The 22,408-nt window shown below is 37.9% G+C and overlaps 1 protein-coding gene across 4 annotated transcripts in view; it reads right to left on the reverse strand.

Moving 5' to 3' along the window:
- The window catches only part of FAM13A (family with sequence similarity 13 member A), a 330,683-nt gene that overhangs the window by 276,931 nt on the left and 31,344 nt on the right, over window positions 1-22,408 (reverse strand). For all 4 annotated transcript variants that reach the window (XM_030819119.1, XM_030819120.1, XM_030819121.1 and 1 more), the window contains one exon: window positions 20,400-20,609. In XM_030819119.1, coding sequence (XP_030674979.1) covers window positions 20,400-20,609 — 210 coding nt within the window. The remainder of the gene's footprint in view (window positions 1-20,399; window positions 20,610-22,408) is intronic.

A 22,408-nucleotide genomic window follows, 5' to 3' on the forward strand; every position in this document is an offset into this window, starting at 1 on the left:
TTTGTTGTTGGCTGCATTTGACCCATTTCTCAAGCTAAAATTCAAACATTCAACTAGCATAGTATACATAGCATACAGAGAAATCTACTCAGCACTTGAAAACTGTACCATAAATACTTTTGTTCCAGGTTAAGCAGCAAACATTGAACCATGTGACAAATATTTGCTCTCACTAAAAAAAAAAGTAATTATAATCAGCAATGCTCTACCTGTATCACAAGATACATCACAGGATGGCACCTAACTCTAATCTTGACATGTATCCTAGTGTTTGTCACATGCCTGGACTTTTCAGTGACCATGAAGTTATACTGTACTCATAATCTTAGCCTCCAGGAAAGAATAATATAAAGTAACTGACAAAATGCTAATCTCTATCATGATATATCTCAGAGCCATGAGAAGGTCAACCATTAAGACAACCAAAATACTTAGCCTCATGGTGCCAGATTTGTCAAAGTAGCTTCCCCCCTCCTTCTGTCTCATTAAACCTCACAAAATGTTTTGTGAAAACTTGCTAATCTATTAGATATTAATAGTATAATGAGCTGTTGCCGACTTCGCAGATTAAGAGAGGTCATAAACTCGATAACACAGGCAGCCTCTAGAAACTGAGAAACCAGCAAAGAAACAGAGACTTCAGCCTTACAACTGCATGGAACTGAATTCTGCCAACAATGTGAATGAGTCTGGGAGTAGATTCCCCCCAGAACACCCAGAACAGTCCTACAGGAGCCTAGACTGTCACCTTGATTTTGGCCTTGTGAGATTTAGAGTAGAGGAACCAGTTGAGCCCACACGCTTCTCACCCACAGTACAGTGAGATAATAAATTTGCAATGCATTAAGTCACTAAGTTCGTGGCAATCTGTTATGGTAGCAATAGGAATCTAGTAGTTCCCCATTTGGAGATAACTAGACTGAAATAGAGAGATTGATTAGCCTGTCCACATTCACCCAGGTAGCAAATAGTTGAGCTACAATTTAAATCCAAGTGCCCAGGACCTCATAACATACAATTTGATCAGCATACTCTTACAAAGTTAGCTATTATTGTTATCATTATTACAGAGCAGCTAACACCATGTCTCATGTATGTAAATATTTAAGAAATGTTTCCTGAATCAATCAATCAATAAGCAAATCTGTTGTGTAGTGGAGAGGTGGGAATCTTAATTAACTTGTGAGAAACTATAGCTTTGTAAATTCTCAGGGCTTGTGGGGAAATAAAATTTTAATAGAAGCCTATAAGGCTGCATGGGCACAAAATATAAACTACATAAGAATAAACAAAACATGAATTATATTTCTTTCTAAATATGTTTTTACAGAAGAATGAGAAAAATAATCATTAATCATGAAATGCCAGCTGTACAGAATCAGACTGGGTTTTACCTCCGCATTTCATTCCACAAGACTGGAATCACTTCTTTGGAGTGATGACAAGCTTATATAGGCAACAGAATTTCACTGTCCTATGCAAAAGGAGGGGTTATGTTTCTTACAAATCTCTTACAACCTCATGACCATGATATGGTTCTCAAAGGCCTCACACAAATTTCTCAAAGGGCAGGCTGATAAAGTGACTAATAAAAATTAATAAATTACCGTCTATTCTTAGAGGTTATTAGTGAAACTACAAATCTTATCATTCTGATTAGATTCTGCAAAATGCAGAGGTATGTTTATTGCCAAATTAGTCAATATTTATACTGATCCTCCTGTTCCCAGAGAGAACCTGTATGTTCAAGTATGAGCAAAGGCCTGCAGGAAGAACAAAGAATCAGGTGATATTTTACACTTTAGTCCTATAGCCAAAACAAACTCCTGATAATGCCTAAATAGTATCTCAGCATATTTATTTTGTGAGTATTTATTGGGTAGGGGACAGGTGGTGTACATAAAAATATAAAATAGTCTAAATTATAAAGCTGGAATCTCATATCTGCACTAAAAGTTAGACACAAGCATTTAGCAGCTGAAGAACTTACTTGTATGAGAATTTATGTACCAAGGAGACTGGAAAAAACAAATAGCATATAGGACAGAGAGCCTCAATGTAAAATGCTAATCTGAAACAATATTGGCAGTATCTCAGCCAATAAAACTAGGCTTTCTCCATAAATCTAGTACTACATTAAATGGGCCAAGTACAGTAAATATATAGTTTCAGATGAAATCATACTACCACCAGTTGGTTTTTTTCTAAGCACTACTGGTTAAATGCTCAGCTCTAAGTGGCCTGTAAGTGGATTTGGTGTCATATGAGTTAAACCAAGCCCAGAGTTACTTAAGCCTATTTGTATGTCCTCTTACCCCTCTTTTCTCCCTTAAGGGCCTCAAATTGTTTATGGACTCATTGTAAAAGGTTGATTATTTCCATGGGTTCAGTAAAGCAGGTGTTCAAAACACGGCTCGACAGAGTTAGGGGAGAGCTGTAGGTCGCTAGCAGGTTAATCATCTGGCAATCCTTCAACTGATACTCTTCAACCAAATTTTTAATATTTTTTATGTAGATTGATTTTCTATTAATACAAGTTGTATACTTTTTAAATAACTCACTTGTTGACTATGTCTTTTCTTCTTCCAACATAAAAGCATTACTAAAAAAACAAGGAACATACTGAGGATTTCACCCAGCTCACAATTAATTCCATAATATCCCCAATAGGCTTCTTCTTGGCCTTGGAGCTGCTGGGTATCCCACTTTTCCTCTTCAAGCCTATAATCTTTCTAAAACTATGTTAGAAAATAGTTACTCAAAATAAAGTTACAATATAGCAATTACAGGTAGATACTCAAGAGAAATGAAAGCATATATCCACACAAAAACTTGTACATAAATGTTCATAAAAGCAAAAAAATGGAAATAACCAAATTTTCATCAACATATGAATGGACAAGTAAAATATGGTATATTCATACAATAGAATATTAACCAGCCATAGGAATGCAGTACTGATATATGTGACACCACAGATGAAGCTTGAAACATTATGCTATATCAAAGAAGCCAGTCACAAAGTACCACATACCGTGTGATTCCACTTATGAAATGTCCATAGAAGCAAATGTTTATAGAGAGAAAGTAGACTGGTCTTTGCCTAAGGATGTGGGTGGTGGGAGGAGGGAGGAATGGGGAGTGACTGCTAATGGGCATAGAGTTTCTTGGTCATAAAAATGTTCGAAAGTTAGATAATGGTGATGGTTGCATTTTGTGAATAGATAAAAAACCACTGAATTGTACACTTTAAGAAAGTCAAATTATCGTGGGTAATTTATATACCAATAAAGCTGTTATAAAGAAATTCTGTTGACTTCAAAATCAAGCATGGGAAAAAATCAAGCATGGGAAAAGAAAGTCAGAGGAGACCTTTCAGATAAAGACGACAGATCATTTCAGTTAAAGATGAGTGTACTTACTTTTCCTCCTAATATCCCACTAAAATGACAATTTTTTAAAAAATAATAAGCCCTCAAGGATAAAGAGAATAGCCTAAAACATGACAGTAGACGGAAGATTTTAACAAATGTACATATGCATGCACACATGTGCACACAATCATGTTTTAAGATGAGTTGTTCTTATATGGAATAATTTGCTCAGTCATGGCTTCCCTTTCCAAGCTTGCACAACCTCACTCACTAGTTAATACTATCTCACAGAGTCAAAGGCCATATAAGGAAAATAAAGATGCATATGTGTACCCAGCAAAGAAAAGATCATCTAGTTATCAGGATCTACAATCTCAGAGGTCATGGGTGGTTACAGATACAAATAAGGTTCTTCCTGTCACATGGATCTGGATGAGAGCAGTCCAATTGGAACATTGCCAAAATGTATGAAGTCATCTGTGGAAACCTGGGTTTCCTGCCACCACATTTCCAATTTATTCCAGTGGAGGCTTTGTGCTGCTGATTGATTGGTAGCTTGGGCAAATACATAGATATCAAACCTTTAATTTTGCTCTGGGTTTAAGTCTTTACTTAGAAAAAAAGAATAGTGTATATGTTTGGCATTGCTTATAGAAAACCCAAAAGACACACACTGAAAATGGAAAGGTTAAATTTTGCAGTTTAATATAATGATTCTGTTTCTCACAGAAACAGATATTTGTGTAAGTTGAGTAATTTCAAAAGAAAAGAAGCTTCCCAGTAAAAAGAAATTACCCTAGGGAAGGAAATATGTCATATGCTTGTTATGGAGTTCATACTATCCAAGAAATGACAATTCATAACTAGTATCTGGCCAACATTTATTCACGTGGTACTGTAAAATTTGCAAGTCGAAACCACTCAGCAAATCTCAACACAATACAGATGGCATCAAGATAGTGTAGATAAAAGACAGGCTTGACTCCAAGGTATCTAGTGAGTTCCTCATATAATGAAGAAGAGAAAGCCCTAAGGCCTAGGTACAAATTAGCTTATTAAATTAGATTTATTTACAATTAGCCACTGTGCTGATTAAAATGGCCCTATTATTAGGGTGGTTTTCTTAAGAAAAACAGTTACTGTCTAAATTATCAAATGCTCATAAGCATTTGATAAAATTCACAGGCACTTAACTCTCACATGTTGTTTGCACAGCTGCTATTATAAAATTCTGTCTCATTTAAAATCAAATACGGGTTGTGGGGGTAAAAAAAAAAAAGCAAGGGAGAATTTCCATTTAAAGAGACGGATCGATTATATGTGTTTATCTAGTCTTCCCAAGGCTCCACTGAAATGACAGTAAAATAATACTTAAAAAGTGTAAGCACCCAACGGCAAAAAAAAAAAAAAAAAAAAAAGAACAGCAGAGAAAACAGCAGAGTATGAGATTGAGATTTTAAAGACATTTGGAAGTGGATGCAAGTGACTGGAAACAGATTGTTTACAAGCCTGTCAGGCTCGGCAAGTCCTCCAACACCGCCTGCATCCAGGCAGGCATGTGCTCAGACAGGAGTGCCGAGGCTTAGTCTCCGGGTAATATCAAAGGATTCTTGAATACCTGAGATAGTTAAGGACTAGCACGAGAAACACATTTGAAAATGTGAGATTTGTGAAAAGTCTGCTAAGAAATAAGGAGTCATTATTTCCTTACTGATGGGAAGTAAGCATACTACTTCCCACCTCCCCCAAGCCCTGCTCTTGATGAACTCAGTAGCTGAAGAGAAAAAGATGTTCACATACTGACATTTGGGCATCCCCAAATGACACAGCTAAATTTCTCATTTTTCTATCTAATCCTTCCAAAGTGAAGTATGCCAAGAGACAAGCCCCTGATCCCATTTACAAAATGTTATCCTCAAATCAAAACAGCTAAGAATCACTTTATGTTTGAGTAAAGACAAAAAGAAAACCCATAAACAGATAATACAGAGAAAAGAAGAAAATTTAAACAAGTACAACATAACAACAAACCATTGTTAGTATCCTCGGAAAAGTAAGATGAGAATGTTCTAAAAGAGTATGGTGTTTTGCAAGAGGAATCAAAAGCAAGATTATTTTGGATATTAAAAATAGAAAAGCTAAAATAAAAAAAAACAGGTTTGGCAGGAAAATAAATCAGGAAATTTCACAGAAAACAGAATTAAAAGACAGTGATAAGTCATTTAAAGAAACTATAATACAGGAAGAATAATACAAGAAAATTTCCAAGACCAAAAGAAAATACTTTCCAATCTGATGGAACTCATGGAATGTTTAACATAATGGGTAGAAAAAAGACTCCAGGAAATAGTAGGTCCAGGAAAAAACACTGGTGAGGGAAAACTCAAGATGACATCTACAACCAATACAGGTGGGAGCAGAAAATAAAAAGGGCCCCAAAGAGGAATCACCACAGAAATAAAGAATGGATAAATTACTTACTTTTTTTTTAAGTTAACAGTGGAGTTGTTGGAGCAATTTGGAAAAAAAAAAAACTGCATCAAGTTTATAGAAAATTATGTAAGTGGGCTGGGCATGGTGGCTCACACCTGTAATCCCAGCACTTTGGGAGGCTGAGGTGGGCAGATCACTTGAGTTCAGGAGTTCAGGACCAGCCTGGCCAACATGGGGAAACCCTGTCTCTACTAAAAATATAAAAATTAGCTAGGTATGCTGGTGCACACCTGTAATCCCAGACACCTAGGAGGCTGAGGCAGCAGAATCATGGTTATAGGTGTGCGGGAGGCGGAGGTTGCAGTGAGCAGAGGTTGCAGTGAGCCGAGATCCCACACCACTGCACTCCAGCCTGAGTGACAGAATGAGTGGAGAAAAAAGAAAAAAAAATATACATGTAAGTAAAAAAAAAGACAAATATTGTCAGAAAATATCTCACACACCATATACCCTCTTACATAATTATTCAGTCACACATTAATTACAAATTTAACTAAATTTGTGATATATCAATATTCGAAGAAATTGTTTGGAGTAAGTGGCAAGGCAACAGAGTGAATTCCATCTATTTTTTAAGCAGAAGTGGTGAGATATCTGAAAGTGAGCAATCAAGATTTAACACTATATTATCAAATGGAAGCAAATACCAAAACAACAGCTAAACCAGTTAAAAGTTATTCATTCTGAGAAAGAACTGAGGGCTGCCAAAGGGTATGGTAGGGATCTGCTGGTTTTCTTTTCTTTTTTTGTAGAGACAGGGTCTCACTATGTTGTTCAGGCTGGTCTCAAACTACTGGCCTCAAGCAATCCTCCTACCTTGGCATCGCAAAGTGCTGGAATTATATAGTCATAAGCTACCACACCCGGCCAGGGTCTGCTGGTTTTTTCTTTTCTTTTTTGTAAGATGGAGTCTCACTTTGTTGCCCAGGCTGGAGTGCAGTGGTGTGATCTCAGCTCATTGCAGTCTCCACCTCCCGGATTCAAACAACTCCCATGCTTCAGCCTTTCGAGTAGCTGGGATTACAGGCGTGCACCACCAGGCCTGGCTAATTTTTGTATTTTTAGTAGATGGGGTCTTGCCATGTCAGCCAGGCTGGTCTCAAACTCCTGGCAACAAGTGATCCACCCACCTCAGCCTCCCAGAGTGCTGGGATTACAGGGGTGAGCCACCGAATCCAGCTCATCTTGTGTTATCAACTTAGCCAACGATGAGAAAGTTCAAGCACAGTTTCAATTAATTTGGGCAAGGATTTTGAAATCTTCCTCTTAACTCCAAGTTGAATTCATTTCTTTTTTCCCTTTTCCTTCCCCTTTCCAATCATTAGGCAGGTAAGTATACTTATTCTTCTGTAACTCTTTTGTAAATATTCGCAGAGAAAGGGAAGTTAGAATAGAGAAAGGGTAAGGAGACCAATTTTAAGCTTAAAAGTAGGAAAAATGAGGAGAATCACAATAAAATGACTTTTCTTTTTATAACCAAGAAAGCAATGGACAGGAGTGAAGGCTGAGTTGGGACATAAGCATTGGGAATTTAGATTACTTTAAAAATATGGATGCCCATGTTCCATCCCCCTAATGATTTTATTGGCCTGCAATGTGACTTGATCTCTGAAAGTTTTCTAAGCTTTCTAGAAAATTATTATTTTTTTAACTTTTATTTTAGGTTCTGGGGTACATGTGAAGGTTTGTTACATAGGTAAACTTATGTCATGGTTTTTTTTTGGCACAGATTATTTAATCACCCAGATATTAAGCCCAGTACCCAACTGTTATCTTTCCTGTTCCTCTCCCTCCACTCACCCTCCATCCTCAAGTAGACCTAGTGTCTGTTGTTTACTTCTTTGTGTTCATAAGTTCTTATCATTTAGCTCCCACTTGTAAGTGAGAACAAGCAGCATTTGGTTTTCTGTTTCAATGTTAGTTTGCTAAGGATAATAGCCTCTAGTTCCATCCATGTTCCCATGAAAGACATGATCTCATTCTTCTTCATGGCTGCATAATATTCCATGGTGTATATGTATCATATTTTCTTTATCCAATCTGTCATTGATGGCATTTAGGTTGATTCCATGTCTTTGCTATTGTGAATAGTGCTGAAAATGAAAATTCACATGCATGTGTCTTTATGGTAAAATGATTTCTATTGCTCTGGGTGTATACCTAGTAATGAGATTTGCTGGGTTGAATGGTAGTTCTGTCTTTAGGTCTTTGAGGAATTGCCACGCTACTTTCCACAACGGTTGAACAAATTTACACTCCCATCAACAGTGTATAAGGATTCCCTTTTCTCTACAACCTCATCAGCATCTGTTAATTTTTGACTTCTTAGTAATAGCCATTCTGACTGGTGTGAGATGATATCTCACTGTGGCTCTGATTTGTATTTCTCTAATGATCAGTGATATTGAGCTTTTTTCATATGATTATTGGCTGCATGTATGTCTTCTTTTGAGAAGTGTCTGTTCACGTCCTTTGCCCACTTTTTAATAGGTTTGTTTTTCTTTTGTAAATTTGTTTAGCTTCCTTATAGAGGCTGGATATTAAACCTTTGTCAGATGCACAGTTTGCAAATATTTTCTCCTACTCTATAGGTTGTCTGTTTACTCTGGTGATAGTTTCTTTTGCTGTGCAGAAGCTCTTAAGTTTAATTGGATCCCAGTTGTCAATTCTTGCTTTTGTTGCGATTGTTTTTGGTCTTTGTCATGAAACCTTTGCCCTTTCCTACATCCAGATGGTATTGCCTAGGTTGTCTTCCAGGGTTTTTATAGTTTTGGGTTTTACATTTAAGTCTGTAATCCATCTTGAGCTGAATTTTGTATATGGTGTAAAGAAGGGGTTCAGCTTCAGTCTTCTGAATATGGCTAGCCAGCTATCCCAGTATCATTTATCGAATAGGGAGTCTCTTCCCCATTGCTTGTTTTTGTCAGCTTTGTTAAGACCATATGGTCATGGGTGTGCAGCCTTATTTCTGGGCTCTCTATTCTGTTCCATTGGTCTATGTGCCTTCCAAGGCAATTCTTATAGGCTGCAGCAGTTGAGAAGCACTGACCTAGCACTTATTAAATATTTAGTATGTGACTGGCATTATTCCAAGTTCTTTAGTATCTTTCAATATCCACAATAACCTCAGGAAGTAGACACTGCTGCTATTGAGAGGGAAGAATTCCCTGCGCCCCTCCGTGGGACTTGCAACAGGGGTATGGCTTGCTTACTCAAACCCCTTGTGGGAGGAGGAGCATGCAGGCAAGCAGGTGCTGGGGCCAGAGTGAGCACTTGTGGGCTCCACCCCTAAGGTACCATCTAGGGGTATGTTACAATTAATGGTCTTTTAGCAGTTGCTATCCATGGTCGGCTAAGTGTTAACCAGCTCAGTGGAGAGTCAGTGTGACAGCCTTTTACACCCTGCCCTCTTGGTATCCCGATCTTTGTCTGGCAACCAGGAAGAGTCAGGTCACATGGATTTGAAGAATGGTGAATGCGGATTTTTTATTAAGCAGTGGAAGGTGGCTCTCAGCGGAAGGAGAGCTAGACAGGGGACGGTGCAGGAGGAAGGTAATCTTTCCCTGAAGCTCTGCTGTCTCCAGCTGGGCTCCTCTCTGAAGTTAAGCCATGTCTATCCATAGTCTCAGACACTCAGTCGCTTCTTCTCCTCTCGACATTCAGCCACTTGTCCCTCTGCCTGCCAAGGTCTGGGGTTCATATGGGCACAGGACAGGGGGGCAGGACAGACCAGAAAGCAACATTCAGGCACAAAAACAGGAATGCCTGTTCTAATTTAGGGCCATGGGCCCAGGCTTGAGGGTGGAGCCCTCCCCAGGGACTCCACTCTCCTGCCTCCTGTCCATATCATTATCTCCATTTAACAGGGAAACTAAGTGTGGTGATTTAAAAATGCCTACAAAGTTTGACACATTTCCCTTAAAAAGATGGAGCCTAATTTCCCTCCCCTTGAATACAGACCAGATTAATGACTTGCCCCTAACAAACAGGGCGGAGTGATTCTATCTGACTTCTAGAGCTACAAGGACAGCTTCCATCTCTCTTGAACTGCACGCTCTGGGAGAAGCCAGCTACCATGTTAAGATAACATTCAAGCAGCCATCTGAAGAAGCCTACAGAAAAAGGAATTAAGCCCTCTCGCCAAGACCCAGCATTAAATTGTCATCCATGTGAGTAAGCCACCTTGGAAAAAGATCCTCGAGCCTCAGTCAAGCGTTCACATACCTGTAGCCCCTGCCAACCTCTTGACCACAACTTCCCGAGACCTTGAACCAGAACTGCCCAGGTAAACCACACTTGAATTCTTGACCCACAGAAACTGTGAGAGAAGATACATGCTTAGTGATTTAAGCCACTAAATTTTGGAGTCATTGTTATACAGAAATACATTAACAGATACACTAGGGCACAAAAAGGGTAAGTAACTTGGCCATACTAATGCAGAGAGCAAATGGCAAACCGAGATTTGAAATCTATCGGAATGGAGCCAGAGCCCATGCTCTAAGGCGCATGCTATAAGCAGTTTCTTCAAAATAGAGATTATACTGCCAATATCACATTAGAGCTGGTGTTAAGATTAAAAGAGATTATATAAGTAAAATATCTACTAGGTATTAAACTAAGCAATAAGTAGTCACCTAATGGCACCCATTACTGTCATCATCACTCGAACAAGTATATTCTCAAAAAGAATCAATATTAAACACAAAAAACACCTCAGTATCATTTTTTCCACAGCATGTCATTTATTTTAAACTTTTTCCTTACTTCTAAATTCACTAGACATTAAGGATTTCTGAGACAGAAACAAATCAATGCTATAATAATTTATATCCTAGAGACAATCTAATTAACATCCCACTGCAGGCTTTTTTACTGTTTTTCACTCAAACATTTATCAAATTTGATAAATTTTAAAAAGCACAGTGTTACGGACTAAATTTTGTCCAAAATTCACAGATTGATGCCCTAACCCCTAATGTGCCCATAGTGGAAGACAGCACCTTGAAGGAGGTAATGAAGGTTAAATGAGGCCACAAGAGTTGGCTCCTGATCAAATAGGGCTGGTGTCCTTATAAGAAGAGAAAGAGATATCAGGAGTGCTCCAGCACAGACAAAAGGCTATGGGAGGACACAGCAAGAAAGTGACGATATTTGTAAGGAAAGAAAGGAGCCCTCACCAGAAACTACTGCCAGCACCTTGATCTTGGACTTCCAGCCACCAGAACTGTGAGAAAATAAGTTTCTGTTGTTTTAGCCACTCAGTCTATATTATTCTGTTATGGTGGCCCTAGCTGATTAATACAAGCAGTATAAAATAAAAAGGCCAGGCTTTGGAGCCAGGTAGATCCCAACTCTGCACAATCTACCTGCTTGTTCTTTGGCAAGTAACTTGCCCTCACTGAGCTGAGCTTCACTTTCTTTATCTATGAAATATTTGTAGGAATAGCTGTAATGGAGATAAAAACACAAACACAAGTAAAGCACCTAGGCAAAATCTTGGCCCAAAACAGGCACTTAAATTGTGATTAAAGAAATATATAAAATTAGCTTATTGTTATCCATTTATATCTACAATATTGTCCAAACATAATTGACGCTCAGAATTACAAACACTGACGAGTATACAAAGATGACTATGAAATGCACATCTTTAGTCCTAATTCCTCTCATAAGCACTGACCTTCATTTTACTCATCCATTTAAAATGAATTCCTCATCATGGCCCCCAAATAATCTTCCTTTGTTAACTTCCATTATGTTTATTAAAGGATCAATTGTCAAGATGTCACATCAGGATCTTTCCCCTTTCTTAAAAAAAAAAAAAAAAAAAAACCACGATATCTGAGACAGATATTTAATAAAGTATCCACTACGAAATCATCAGATCCTACTGTGAAATTAAATTAAATAATTCAAACTAAAGGCTGTTGGAACTTTAAATTATTTGAGCCTTAAGAGAAATGAGAATCTGTGGCCTGAGTCACGTAGCATGCAGTTGCAACTTCTGCTTCTCTGATTATAAATTAACTTTCTTCTGTATTCCTGTACTGTAGATGATTAGGAAAGACCCAAAGGTACCAGAGATAAGACTCCCTTCAACACCATTACCTCTCCTTACAGAATGTTAAAGCAGTCTTCCTTGGGCTGTAACAAGCTATAATCAATCAAATAGCTATAACGTATGTGCTATGAGCTATGCAAGGTTAGAGATAACCAGGTCCACACATGTCTGTGTCTTTCCACAATGCCAGGCTTTTATTAATGTTATTCCAATCACAAAAGCCATGAGCTACATGGAATTCCCAAGAAGGCAATTTTCCTTAGTACTTCCTGTTAATTTGGTAGTCAGAGTTGTGGGGACACAGGCTCAAGTCACTCCATGACTCAGTCAATATTGCGAACCATATATAATAGTAAACTTAAGCAATACATAAATAACATTCAACATTCCACAATAAAGTAACATTTAATATCAAGAGGAAGAAGAGACAGGAGAAAGGGTTGACAAACCAGTCCAGGGAGAGTGAAGAAGACCAAAGGAATTCTAGTCTGGGTTGGGCGGTCTGTTGGTCTTGCAAGGAAGAGTATTTTAGGTGGCAGAACCTTCGGCAATAGATGCCAAGCTCTTAATCATGAGTGACTACAAGACAGTGTCAGTTAAGACGGCCATTTTGAGCTACTGAAGACCTAATTTTTTATAGTCACAGAGTCCTCTGGTGAGAACTGGTAGGAACTGGTGCCTATTTGTGTCCATATCTGGTTGGACGCAATCTTTATTTTTTATTTGTTTATTAAGCAAAGGATCTTAACTTGGTTGGCAATGTGTCCTGTGAAATATAAAATAGAGTCTTTTTCTAAGATGGAGATAGTTATGTCAGGGGTCCTCTATATAGTATGTACTGACCTTGTATGGAAAAATTTGTAACCCTGCTAAACTACTCTGCCTCTGTCTATATAAGTAAAACCTTAACCTCTCTACTTTGAACCTCTGTCCCCATTCCTTTGGAGTCTGTGTTTCCCGAGTGGTTATCCTCAGGCTTTGTACCGAATAAACTCTAAACTTAATCATATTTTCTGAATTTCATCATTTAAGGTTGACACTACCAAGTGTAACAGACAGCACCTGAGCCTTTGGGCTAAGTCCCAAATTTGCCTGGAGGTAGGGAAAGAGCATTAGGCAGCCACAGAAAGTTCCTAGAAAGTTGAAGACTGTCTCTTCCTTTCAGGACAAAAGATCAGGTCTGAGGAGCTGAAGCATTTTAAAATGTAAAGGTGCTACCCTGTGTACAGATAGAAAAGAAAAGATTTGAATAACTGAAGACAAAGGAACAGTAGTTGCTTCTGGCCTTATCTAAACACTAAGTTTGCAGGGATCTCTCCCTGGTGCTACTACAACCTCATCTCACAAATTTCTTCCTGATTATTAGTATGTATTCACAACTATCTGATAAACTGGCCCTCTGCCATCATGTGGTTCTGTGGACCCCATCAAAGGTATGGACACCAGGGTCAGGCCACCAGACTATCCCTTCCTAACACTTTCTCAGGCCATCTCAAAACCTCTGACTCTTTTCTTACCCTTATTATCTTTTTTTTCTGAGACTGAATCTTGCTCTGTTGCCCAGGCTGGAGTGCAGTGGTGCGATCTCGGCTCACTGCAACCTCCACCTCCTGGCTCAAGTGATTCTCCTGCCTCAGCCTCTCGAGTAGCTGGGATTACAGGCACCTGCCACCATGCCCAGCTAATTTTTGTGTTTTTAGTAGAGACAGGGTTTCCCCATGTTGGCCAGGCTGGCCTCAAACTCCTGACCTCAGATGATCCTCCCATCTTGGCCTCCCAAAATGCTGGGATTACAGGTGTGAGCCCCCATGCCTGGCCATCCTCATTATCTTAATATTTACCAGCTATGATGTTCTGTTCATGTTTTCTGTCTGTCTCTGGTAACCTTCCTTTAAAATCCCATGACGAGTTTTTTTTTGGAATGATGACAAATAAAGTATTGGCACTGGATAGTGGTGATGGTTGCACAACACTGAGATTATAGTTGATGTCACTGAATTGTACTTAAAAATGGTTAAAATAGTAAATGCTACGTTACGTATATATTTACAACAATTTAAAAAATTTCCCATTGCCAACTATTTATCTGATACACAGATGGTTGTAGGACTATGACCTAGATTTCTGCTAGTCTTCTAGATGTTCTCTCTGCATTCAGCATCTTCCCATCTAACCATCTTACACAGCACTGCCTAACATACTGCTTCTATTATGTGAGATCTTTCTTAAACATTTTATTATTTATATATAAATATTAATTTCTTAACACTAATATTCAAGACCCTATACCACCTAACCTCAACCTACTTTTTCAATTGTATCTTTTGCTAATCTCTTCTAGCTACAGATAGCTCTGTCACATAATTCTGTCTTACAGTGTTTTTGCTCATGCCCTTAACTCACTTAAAAGATTTTCCTCTCCATCCAAGTTAATGTTGTCTCCAATCTTATTTTTCCCACAAAGTGTTTTCTGACCACCATAATCCAGGCTGGTTTTCTTCCCTCCTTGTTAGTTACCACTGACTGGATGTTTTTATTGTTCATTTAAAGCACCATTGTAGAATATACACAACATATCTTCTACTTCCTCAATTAAATCACACACTCCTTAAAATTAAGATGTTTAATTTTTCATTTATTTGTATTACTCAGTATCTATTTAGAAGTTACTAAAAAAAATACTGATGGATGATCTAAGTCCAAGTCATCAAATAACAATAAAAATACTCAACTATGATCTAGAACTACTTACATTTATATTAGAGAAGAATTTTCCACAGGAAACAGTCAATTAAAAATATTTCTAATTAATCCTAAATGAATTCTCTTCTGCAATCTTTTTATGGCTTACAATTCACTTATTTCCAAAACACACATGAAATTACAAAAATAAAAAGTACTGCCCTACCAATATAAGCATAAAAGATCAAAAGGCATGGAATACACCAAGCTGAGATAATCATACTAGAAACCTTGATTAAGGAAGATGAGTTGCTGCAGTCAGAGAGAAGCCTAACATGGCAATAGGAAAGGATGGTCACTGAATGTCCCTTCGAGTGTGTCTCTTAAATATGAATCATCTAAACCTCTGAGAGAGGTTGCCAGGCCTCTGAAAGAAGGGAAACGTTCTGGAAGAAATCAAATAGAGATAGAAGTCTTTGATAAAAATCTGTCATGCAGGTATACTGATTTGTTAACTAAAACCCATACGATCTCAGAGCTTCAGACACAAGACACATCCAAAGTGGATAATTTGTTATAGAAATGAATGAATTTAAACAGTTTTCTCCCACGGAGGGCCATTGTTCATCTACAAGATGTTAAGGGTCAGGGATGCTTACAGACATCCAGACTGTCCTCACTGGCAGTTTGGTTTAGCCTAAATTTCTGAAAAAATACTTAGGGCTCCAGAACTCCATCCTATAAAGCATGGAAGAGAGGACTTTGATCTGAAAAATTTTAAGCATATTCAACTATGAAATCACTTGCTCTTTACACAGGATATAATTCAAAGGCCTACAACAACATTAAAAAAAAAGAAATGTAGCATTGAGTTATGACAGAATACCAAGAAAACAATTTAATCTGTTATTATGAGGATGGATTTATGAAAGCAGGTTAGTCATCCCTGAGGAAATTACATCAAAACAACTTTATCATATATTAATGTATAGTAGAAAGGGCGGAAGATGAGAATAATGTTTACTGGCAAGCACAGCATCTGCTTTAATGGGCATTAAAAGCAAAACCCATTCAACTATCTGTAAAGAGCTTTACCACCCCCGGCTTCAGGGTGCTCAGTTGCAACATCCATCCTGTACTATAAGGGTACCTCAGACAGGATAAACCAACAAGAAGCACAGTAATCCTTTCTATCTTTCATCTGAAATATGAAAGAAGGAAGTTTATTTTATAGAGACAATAAATATATATATATATATACACACACACAACACAGTAACCCTTTTTACCTATCTTCTATCTGAATTACGAAAGAATAAGTTTATTTTATAGAGGCTATATTGTCTGATGCCTAATGCATACATTATTCCCTCTATTTGGCAGCTTACATAACTAGTAGTTGCTCAATTATAGTCATGCACTGCATAATGATGTTTTGGTCACTGAGGGACTCCATATATGACTATGGTCCTATAAGATTATAATGGAGCTGAAAAATTCCTGTTGCCCAGTGATGTCATAGCCATCATAACGTCCTACTGCAACATATTACTTATGTGTTTGTGGTGATGCTGGTGTAAACAAACCTACTGGCTTCCAGTCCTATAAAAGTATAGCATACACAATTACATTCGGTACATAATACTTGATAACAATAATAAATAACTATGTTACTGGTTTATGTAGTTACTATACAGCAGGTATAACGACATTTCATTCAAGGTCATTTTGTTCTAACGCTGATGAGAAAAAAAAAATCGATTCCCAGCCAGAGCCACTGTCTATGTGGAGTTTGTGCCTTCTCCCCCAGGTCTGCATGAGTTTTCTCTGGGTACAAAGATGGGCATGATCAGTTAATCGGCATGTCTAAATGTTCCCAGTCTGAGTGAGTGTGGGCATGGGGGTGGTGCAATAGAACTATATTTTTACTATACCTTTTCTGTTTTCTTTTTTAATTTTATTTCTTTTGAGACAGGGTTTCACTGTGTCACTCAGGCTGCAGTGCAGTGGCATGATTATGGCTCACTGCAGCCTCGACTTTCTAGGCTCAAGTGATCCTCCCACCTCAGCCTCCTGAGTAGCTGGGACTACAGGTGCATGCCTCCATGCCCTGCTAATTTTTTAATTTTCTGTAGAGATGCGGTTTTGCCATGTCGCCCAGGCTGATTTCAAACTCCTGGGCTCCAGCAATCTGCCCACCTCAGCTCCCAAAAGTGCTGGGTTATAGGCAGAAGCCACAGGCCAGGCCTACTGTACCTTTTCCATTCTTAGATATGTTTAGATACACAAGTGTTTTCTACTGCGTTACAACTGCCTACAGTATTCAGTATAGTAACATGCTGTATAGGTTTGTTGCCTAGAAGCAATAGGCTATGCCATATAGTCTAGGTGTGTAGTAGGCTATACAATCTAGGCTTGTGTAAGTATACTCTATGATGTTCATACAACAATGAAATCACCTAATAATGTATTTTTCAGAACGTATTTATATCATTGATGCTTAACTGTAATTTTTTTTTTACTGAATGACTCAAATCTAACCAGAGATTTTAAGGGAATGGAAGAATAATACTAACATAGCAAAAATTTAACCTCTCTTCCCATTCAAAATTTGTTACCTGTGCATAACCTCACGTAACCTAAAGGCTGACTATACAATGAATCTTGCTTTTAGAATGATACGGCTTGCTTTTATGATGCCTATCAACTTTTTGATGACTGAGGAACCATGTCATAAAGAATATGGCAACTCACAAAGACCCAAATGATAACAAAAATATTTCTATAAATAGTAATAAAAATAATAAAATAGTACATTCTCATATCAAATGAAGACTATTCTGGAAATGTGATAAAAGCCTTTGAAATGTACAGGATTTTTGAGTACTAAGAATACTTAATACTACGGAATACTATAGAACAATATTAAGAATACTAAAGATATCCGACTACCAAATATTTTGCATTAAGCATAAAATATTTGTCAACTCCTGTAGACATTATTTTACAATAATTTTCCAAACTTTACCTCAAAACTTACCATCCCTATGGATAAAATATTCCTTGTAAAAAGGATTTAATGTCTCCAAATAGGAGGAATGGTCACCTTTATGAAGGAATGGTTATCTTCATACATATCGTGAAAAAGTTCATACACTTTCCAATTAACAAGCCTCAAACATATGTCACTCACTGACATACAAAGCTTAAAAGCACTGTTGACGACCAGAACAAACTGTTCTGCAAATTTGCTTTCATATTTTATCACTATTTTCAATAAAATACAATATTTAATAATTCAATGATTTTACGCCTTTTCAAAAAATAAAATCATTTTTTTTCAAAAATGAAGTAGCTAAGATTACAAAAAATAATAGGTTTGAAAATAGGTAAAACTTCTGGGATTTTTCCTATTGCATCATTGTTAAGGATTGAATCGTGTTCCCTCCAAAATTCATATGTTGACGCTCTAACCTCCATACTCAGAATGTGATTGTATTGGGAGCCTTTAAAGAGGTAATTAAGGTTAAATTAGATTATAATAGGGGCCCCTAATCCAATAGGACTAGTGTCCTTATAAGAAGAGGAAGAGACATCAGGAGAGGGCACACAGAGGAAAGGCAACGTGCGGACACAGTGAGAAGGCAGCCATCTGCACACTGAAGAGAGAGGCCTCAGGAGAAACCAATACTGCTGGCACCTTGATCTTGGACTTGCAGCCTCCAGGACTGTGAGAAATAAATTTCTCTCATTTAGGCTTGTAACATCCAGTCTGTGGTATTTTGTTAGGGCAGATGTAGCAAATTAATACAATTTGGGGTTGAGGCCTCAAAGATAAAAATAAAGGCTGTGATGGGCCCACCCATTCTAAGCAAAAATGCTAGATGAGCTGTATAGAACTTGTAAAGGTCAGACTAAACTCAGGTCTGAGGGCCTTGGGCCATCAACAGGCCACAAGGATATTTAAGCAGGAAATTCAATGTTAAAATTTGAAGTTAAAAGTTAGAGAGTGAGGATTTCTTTAAAGGGAGAGAGTTGCTAGAGAAATATAATGCTTCCCCTAACTTTCCCAAGCCAAGTGAGGGGCATCAGATCATCACTTGAGTAGTTTGAAGAGTCTAAAACTTGTCAAAGAATCTAACACAGACAGTCTGGCTATGGGTGCCCTGGGCGGCAGCACAAGAAGGCAGGGCTCTGCCTTGTGACTGACCTCCATTTCAAGAATGTGGCAAAGATGTGCTTCCTGAGGACTGCCTGGGTACTCTGAAGAAAGAAATAAGACATGAGTAATCTTCCAAAAGGATTGCCTGGAGGTCACCATGGGAGGCCAGCGGCTGCAGAGAAGTGAGGAGGCCAGGGCAGGAGGCATTGCTGATATGAGGGCCTGGGGGAGCTACAGACAGGTCTCCCTCCCTAGGGGATGGCAAGTGGAGGTAGTTAGTGTCCTCTTCTGATACAACCACACTGCTTTTAGCTAATATTTCAAAATGGTCTTTCATGGGGTAAAATATTTCTGGTACTTTCTTACTTGTCCTATCTGGCCTTCTCACTTATCCTGTTTTTTAGCATACTACATGTGAATAGGTACATCACGGCTGTAAAGGAATGTGGCTTTAGGTAACATCCTTAATCTGGCAACTAATACTTTTGGAAATATATTTTCTCCTTTCTTCTCTAATTTGGGAAAAATAATAAAATAAATGGTTTCAAGGGTAAACCATTTTTCTTACAGCACTTAGGAGGGAGAACTCAATAATGACTATGCCTATAATTATTACACTTAAAAAGCGAGTTCCTGGCCAGGTGCGGTGGTTCATGCCTGTAATCCCAGCACCCAGGGAAGACGAGATGGGTGGATCACTTGAGGTCAGGAGTTTGAGACAAGCCTGGCCAACATGGTGAAACCCCAACTCTACTAAAAATACAAAAATCAGCCAGGCATGGTGGCGGGTACCTGTAATCCCAGCTACTTGGGAGGCTGAGGTAGGAGAATTGCTTGAACCTGGGAGGCAGAAGTTGCAATGAGCCAAGATCATGCCTCTGCACTCCAGCCTGGATGACAAGAGTGAAACTCCGTCTCAAAAAAAAAAAAAAAAAAAAAAAAAAAAGCGAGTTCTTTCATGTGAAATCACTTAATACTACAATCAAAAATCAATTTTTACCTCACAACATGAACACAATTATTTTAGGACTCAATCTTGCTTATGAGAAAAAGCAAGTATACCAATGAGCTTTCAGTCTCAAAGGTCAATAACCAACCACAATTTAATGAATATTTCCTTTATTGTTCTCTAATATTTTCTAAATTGTTCTTGATCTCACTCATTCTATGGCAGTCATTAGTCAGAAAATCATGTCTTTGGCCCAAAAGCATCGGGGCTTTTCAATATTATGTTACTGAAGTAGTCACATGTTAATGGTATCAGAAATTTCATTTAATAATGGTATTTCATAATCAGTCTAGTATGATTTTACATAGGAGATGAGGGCCTGGAGTAAAATAACAAGGTGGTGGTTATGGAAAGACCAAAAATATTTAAAAGCTTCTTAAATTTTAAATATTTAGTATGTTTACTAAAAATAAAACTGGGTGTTTTTTTTCCGCCTTTTTTTTCTTTTTTTGGTAGAGATGGGGATCTTGCTTTGTTGCCCATGGTGGTCTTCCACTCCTGGCTTCAAGCAATCTTTCTACCTCAGCCTCCCGAAGTGTTGGGATTATAGGTGTGAGTCACCGTGCCCAGCCTAATAAAGTTGTTTTAACTCCTAAAAGGATTTGTTGTACTAACCCTGAAAGAGCTGAATGAATCGAGGCTGCAACGCCGAGGTGATCAGACTGTCGGGCAGCTCCCTCAGAAACAGCTTCAACAGACTGGCTGCTGAGCAGACATCACCGTCCTTCCCGAGCTCCACGGGCACTCCACTCTCGAACTTCAGTCGAAGTTGTTCCACCACCTTCACGTTACCATTCACTCTAAAAAGACCTTCTTGGGTAAGTCCTGGAAGAGCAAAGTAGACACAGAAAATAAACAGATTTCTCACAGACATGAAATGTAAAGAATGATAACAACACAAAGAAAGAAATCTCAGCATACAATTCTCTCAACACTGTAATTATCAATCATTGCGTGATTTTCACATTTTGTAAAACTTTCCTTAGAATAATAAATGTTCACATCCACTGCATATTAACTAAAAAGATCATATATGATTGGTATAAAGCCTGGCCTCTAAAAATAAGGCTATGCCATATATAAACATAGAGCAAAACAGAGTACACAAAGAAATTTCATTTATATAATCTTCCAGAGCACATAACAAAAACTTAGGGCTCTAACAGCAGCTTAACACTTCATGAACAACTACTTTTTAAATGACATGTATTTAAGAAACTTTTAAACTTTATGTGATTACCTGTGTAATAGTTTAAGAAATAAGGGATAGTTTTTCAGTAATCACTAAATTCAAAATATAAGACTCTAGGCAACTATAAAGTGGTATAAGACAAGATCCTTGCCTTCAGTCAGTTGATGGGGGATATCAGTGTCAGCTGAGGTTATCAGAGAAGGCCTCCTGGAGGAGGTAAACTTAACCTTTGGCTAAAGCAACACAGAGGGGCTGGAGCTGTTGTGCTGTGAAACCAATGAGGCTTGAGCTTCAGGGCCCCTCATTTTCTTGGGCCATTTACAAGCTCTGTCCCTAATCCTGTATTCTTAGTATCATATTCTTTTTCTTAAAGAAGTCTCAAAAGATTAGGCATCTGTACCCACAAAACCTTGATCTACCCCTGACAAAGATAAACAAAAATATGAATTGAGAAGTAGATACAGGATAACATAAAGAAAGGTAGGCAGAGGACAATGTGGGGTGCCTAGGTCAAAGAATGATGGGGTAATAAAATGGAGAAACAGGAAAGGGTCTATGACAAGTTAAAGAGTGAAGGTTTTATCACTGGAGCATTAAGTGAGGGAAAAGACAAAATATAATCAGGGTTTTAGGAAGATTTAGCTAGCTAAGAAGTAGATTATGGAGAGGGCTTGCCTTATGGAAACTATCTTCTATTTTAAGGTAGTAAACTGAGATTATGGTGGAAAAGAAGTGAAAAACAAAGAATAAAGATGATTTGGTAACTTGGTTCAAAAGGGAGAGGGAAAGGGTTGAAAGGTAACCTTAAGGTTTAGAAAAGTAGGAATACAGGAAAAAAAAACAAACACTGTAAAAGATAAGGTTGCGGGTAGAGATATGAGAGTAGCTGGTTTAGGGCAGAAGATAATGATTTCCAGCTCAGTGTGCTACACACCATGTAAGCGGGTGTGTTAGGCAGCAGAGGACTTTGAAAGTGTAAGAAACAATCTTTCTAAGAAAGAGCAGGCCAGGATTTAACTTGACATTCTTGAGAGTCTAATGGTGAATGTTAGCAATGACATAATGACATCGAAGCCTATCAGGATTTTTTAGAGGGAGGTGATAATTTATATCAGCCTTTGCTTCTTTCCCTTAACTGGTAATTTTATTGCTCTTTTTAAAGCAAGAGAGGAAGCTAATTTCATTTTATTTTATAATCTGATAAAATACTTTATGAGCTCTTTAATTCAACAAACATGTAATAAGTGCCTGACATTATGTTAGGTAATAAAAAAAAGATCAATCGTGAGAAAAAAAATTCGACACTATCATTACCCTCATGGACTTTGAAGTCTGGTGAGATGTTTGTGTTCTTCCACGTATACATATTATTTGGCTGTGAAGAAAATCAATATCAAAAGTTGATATGAATTTTAGCTCCAATTCTGAAAAA

The sequence above is a fragment of the Nomascus leucogenys genome, chromosome 9, assembly GCF_006542625.1.
Source record: "Nomascus leucogenys isolate Asia chromosome 9, Asia_NLE_v1, whole genome shotgun sequence".
Taxonomy (NCBI): Eukaryota; Metazoa; Chordata; class Mammalia; order Primates; family Hylobatidae; genus Nomascus; species Nomascus leucogenys.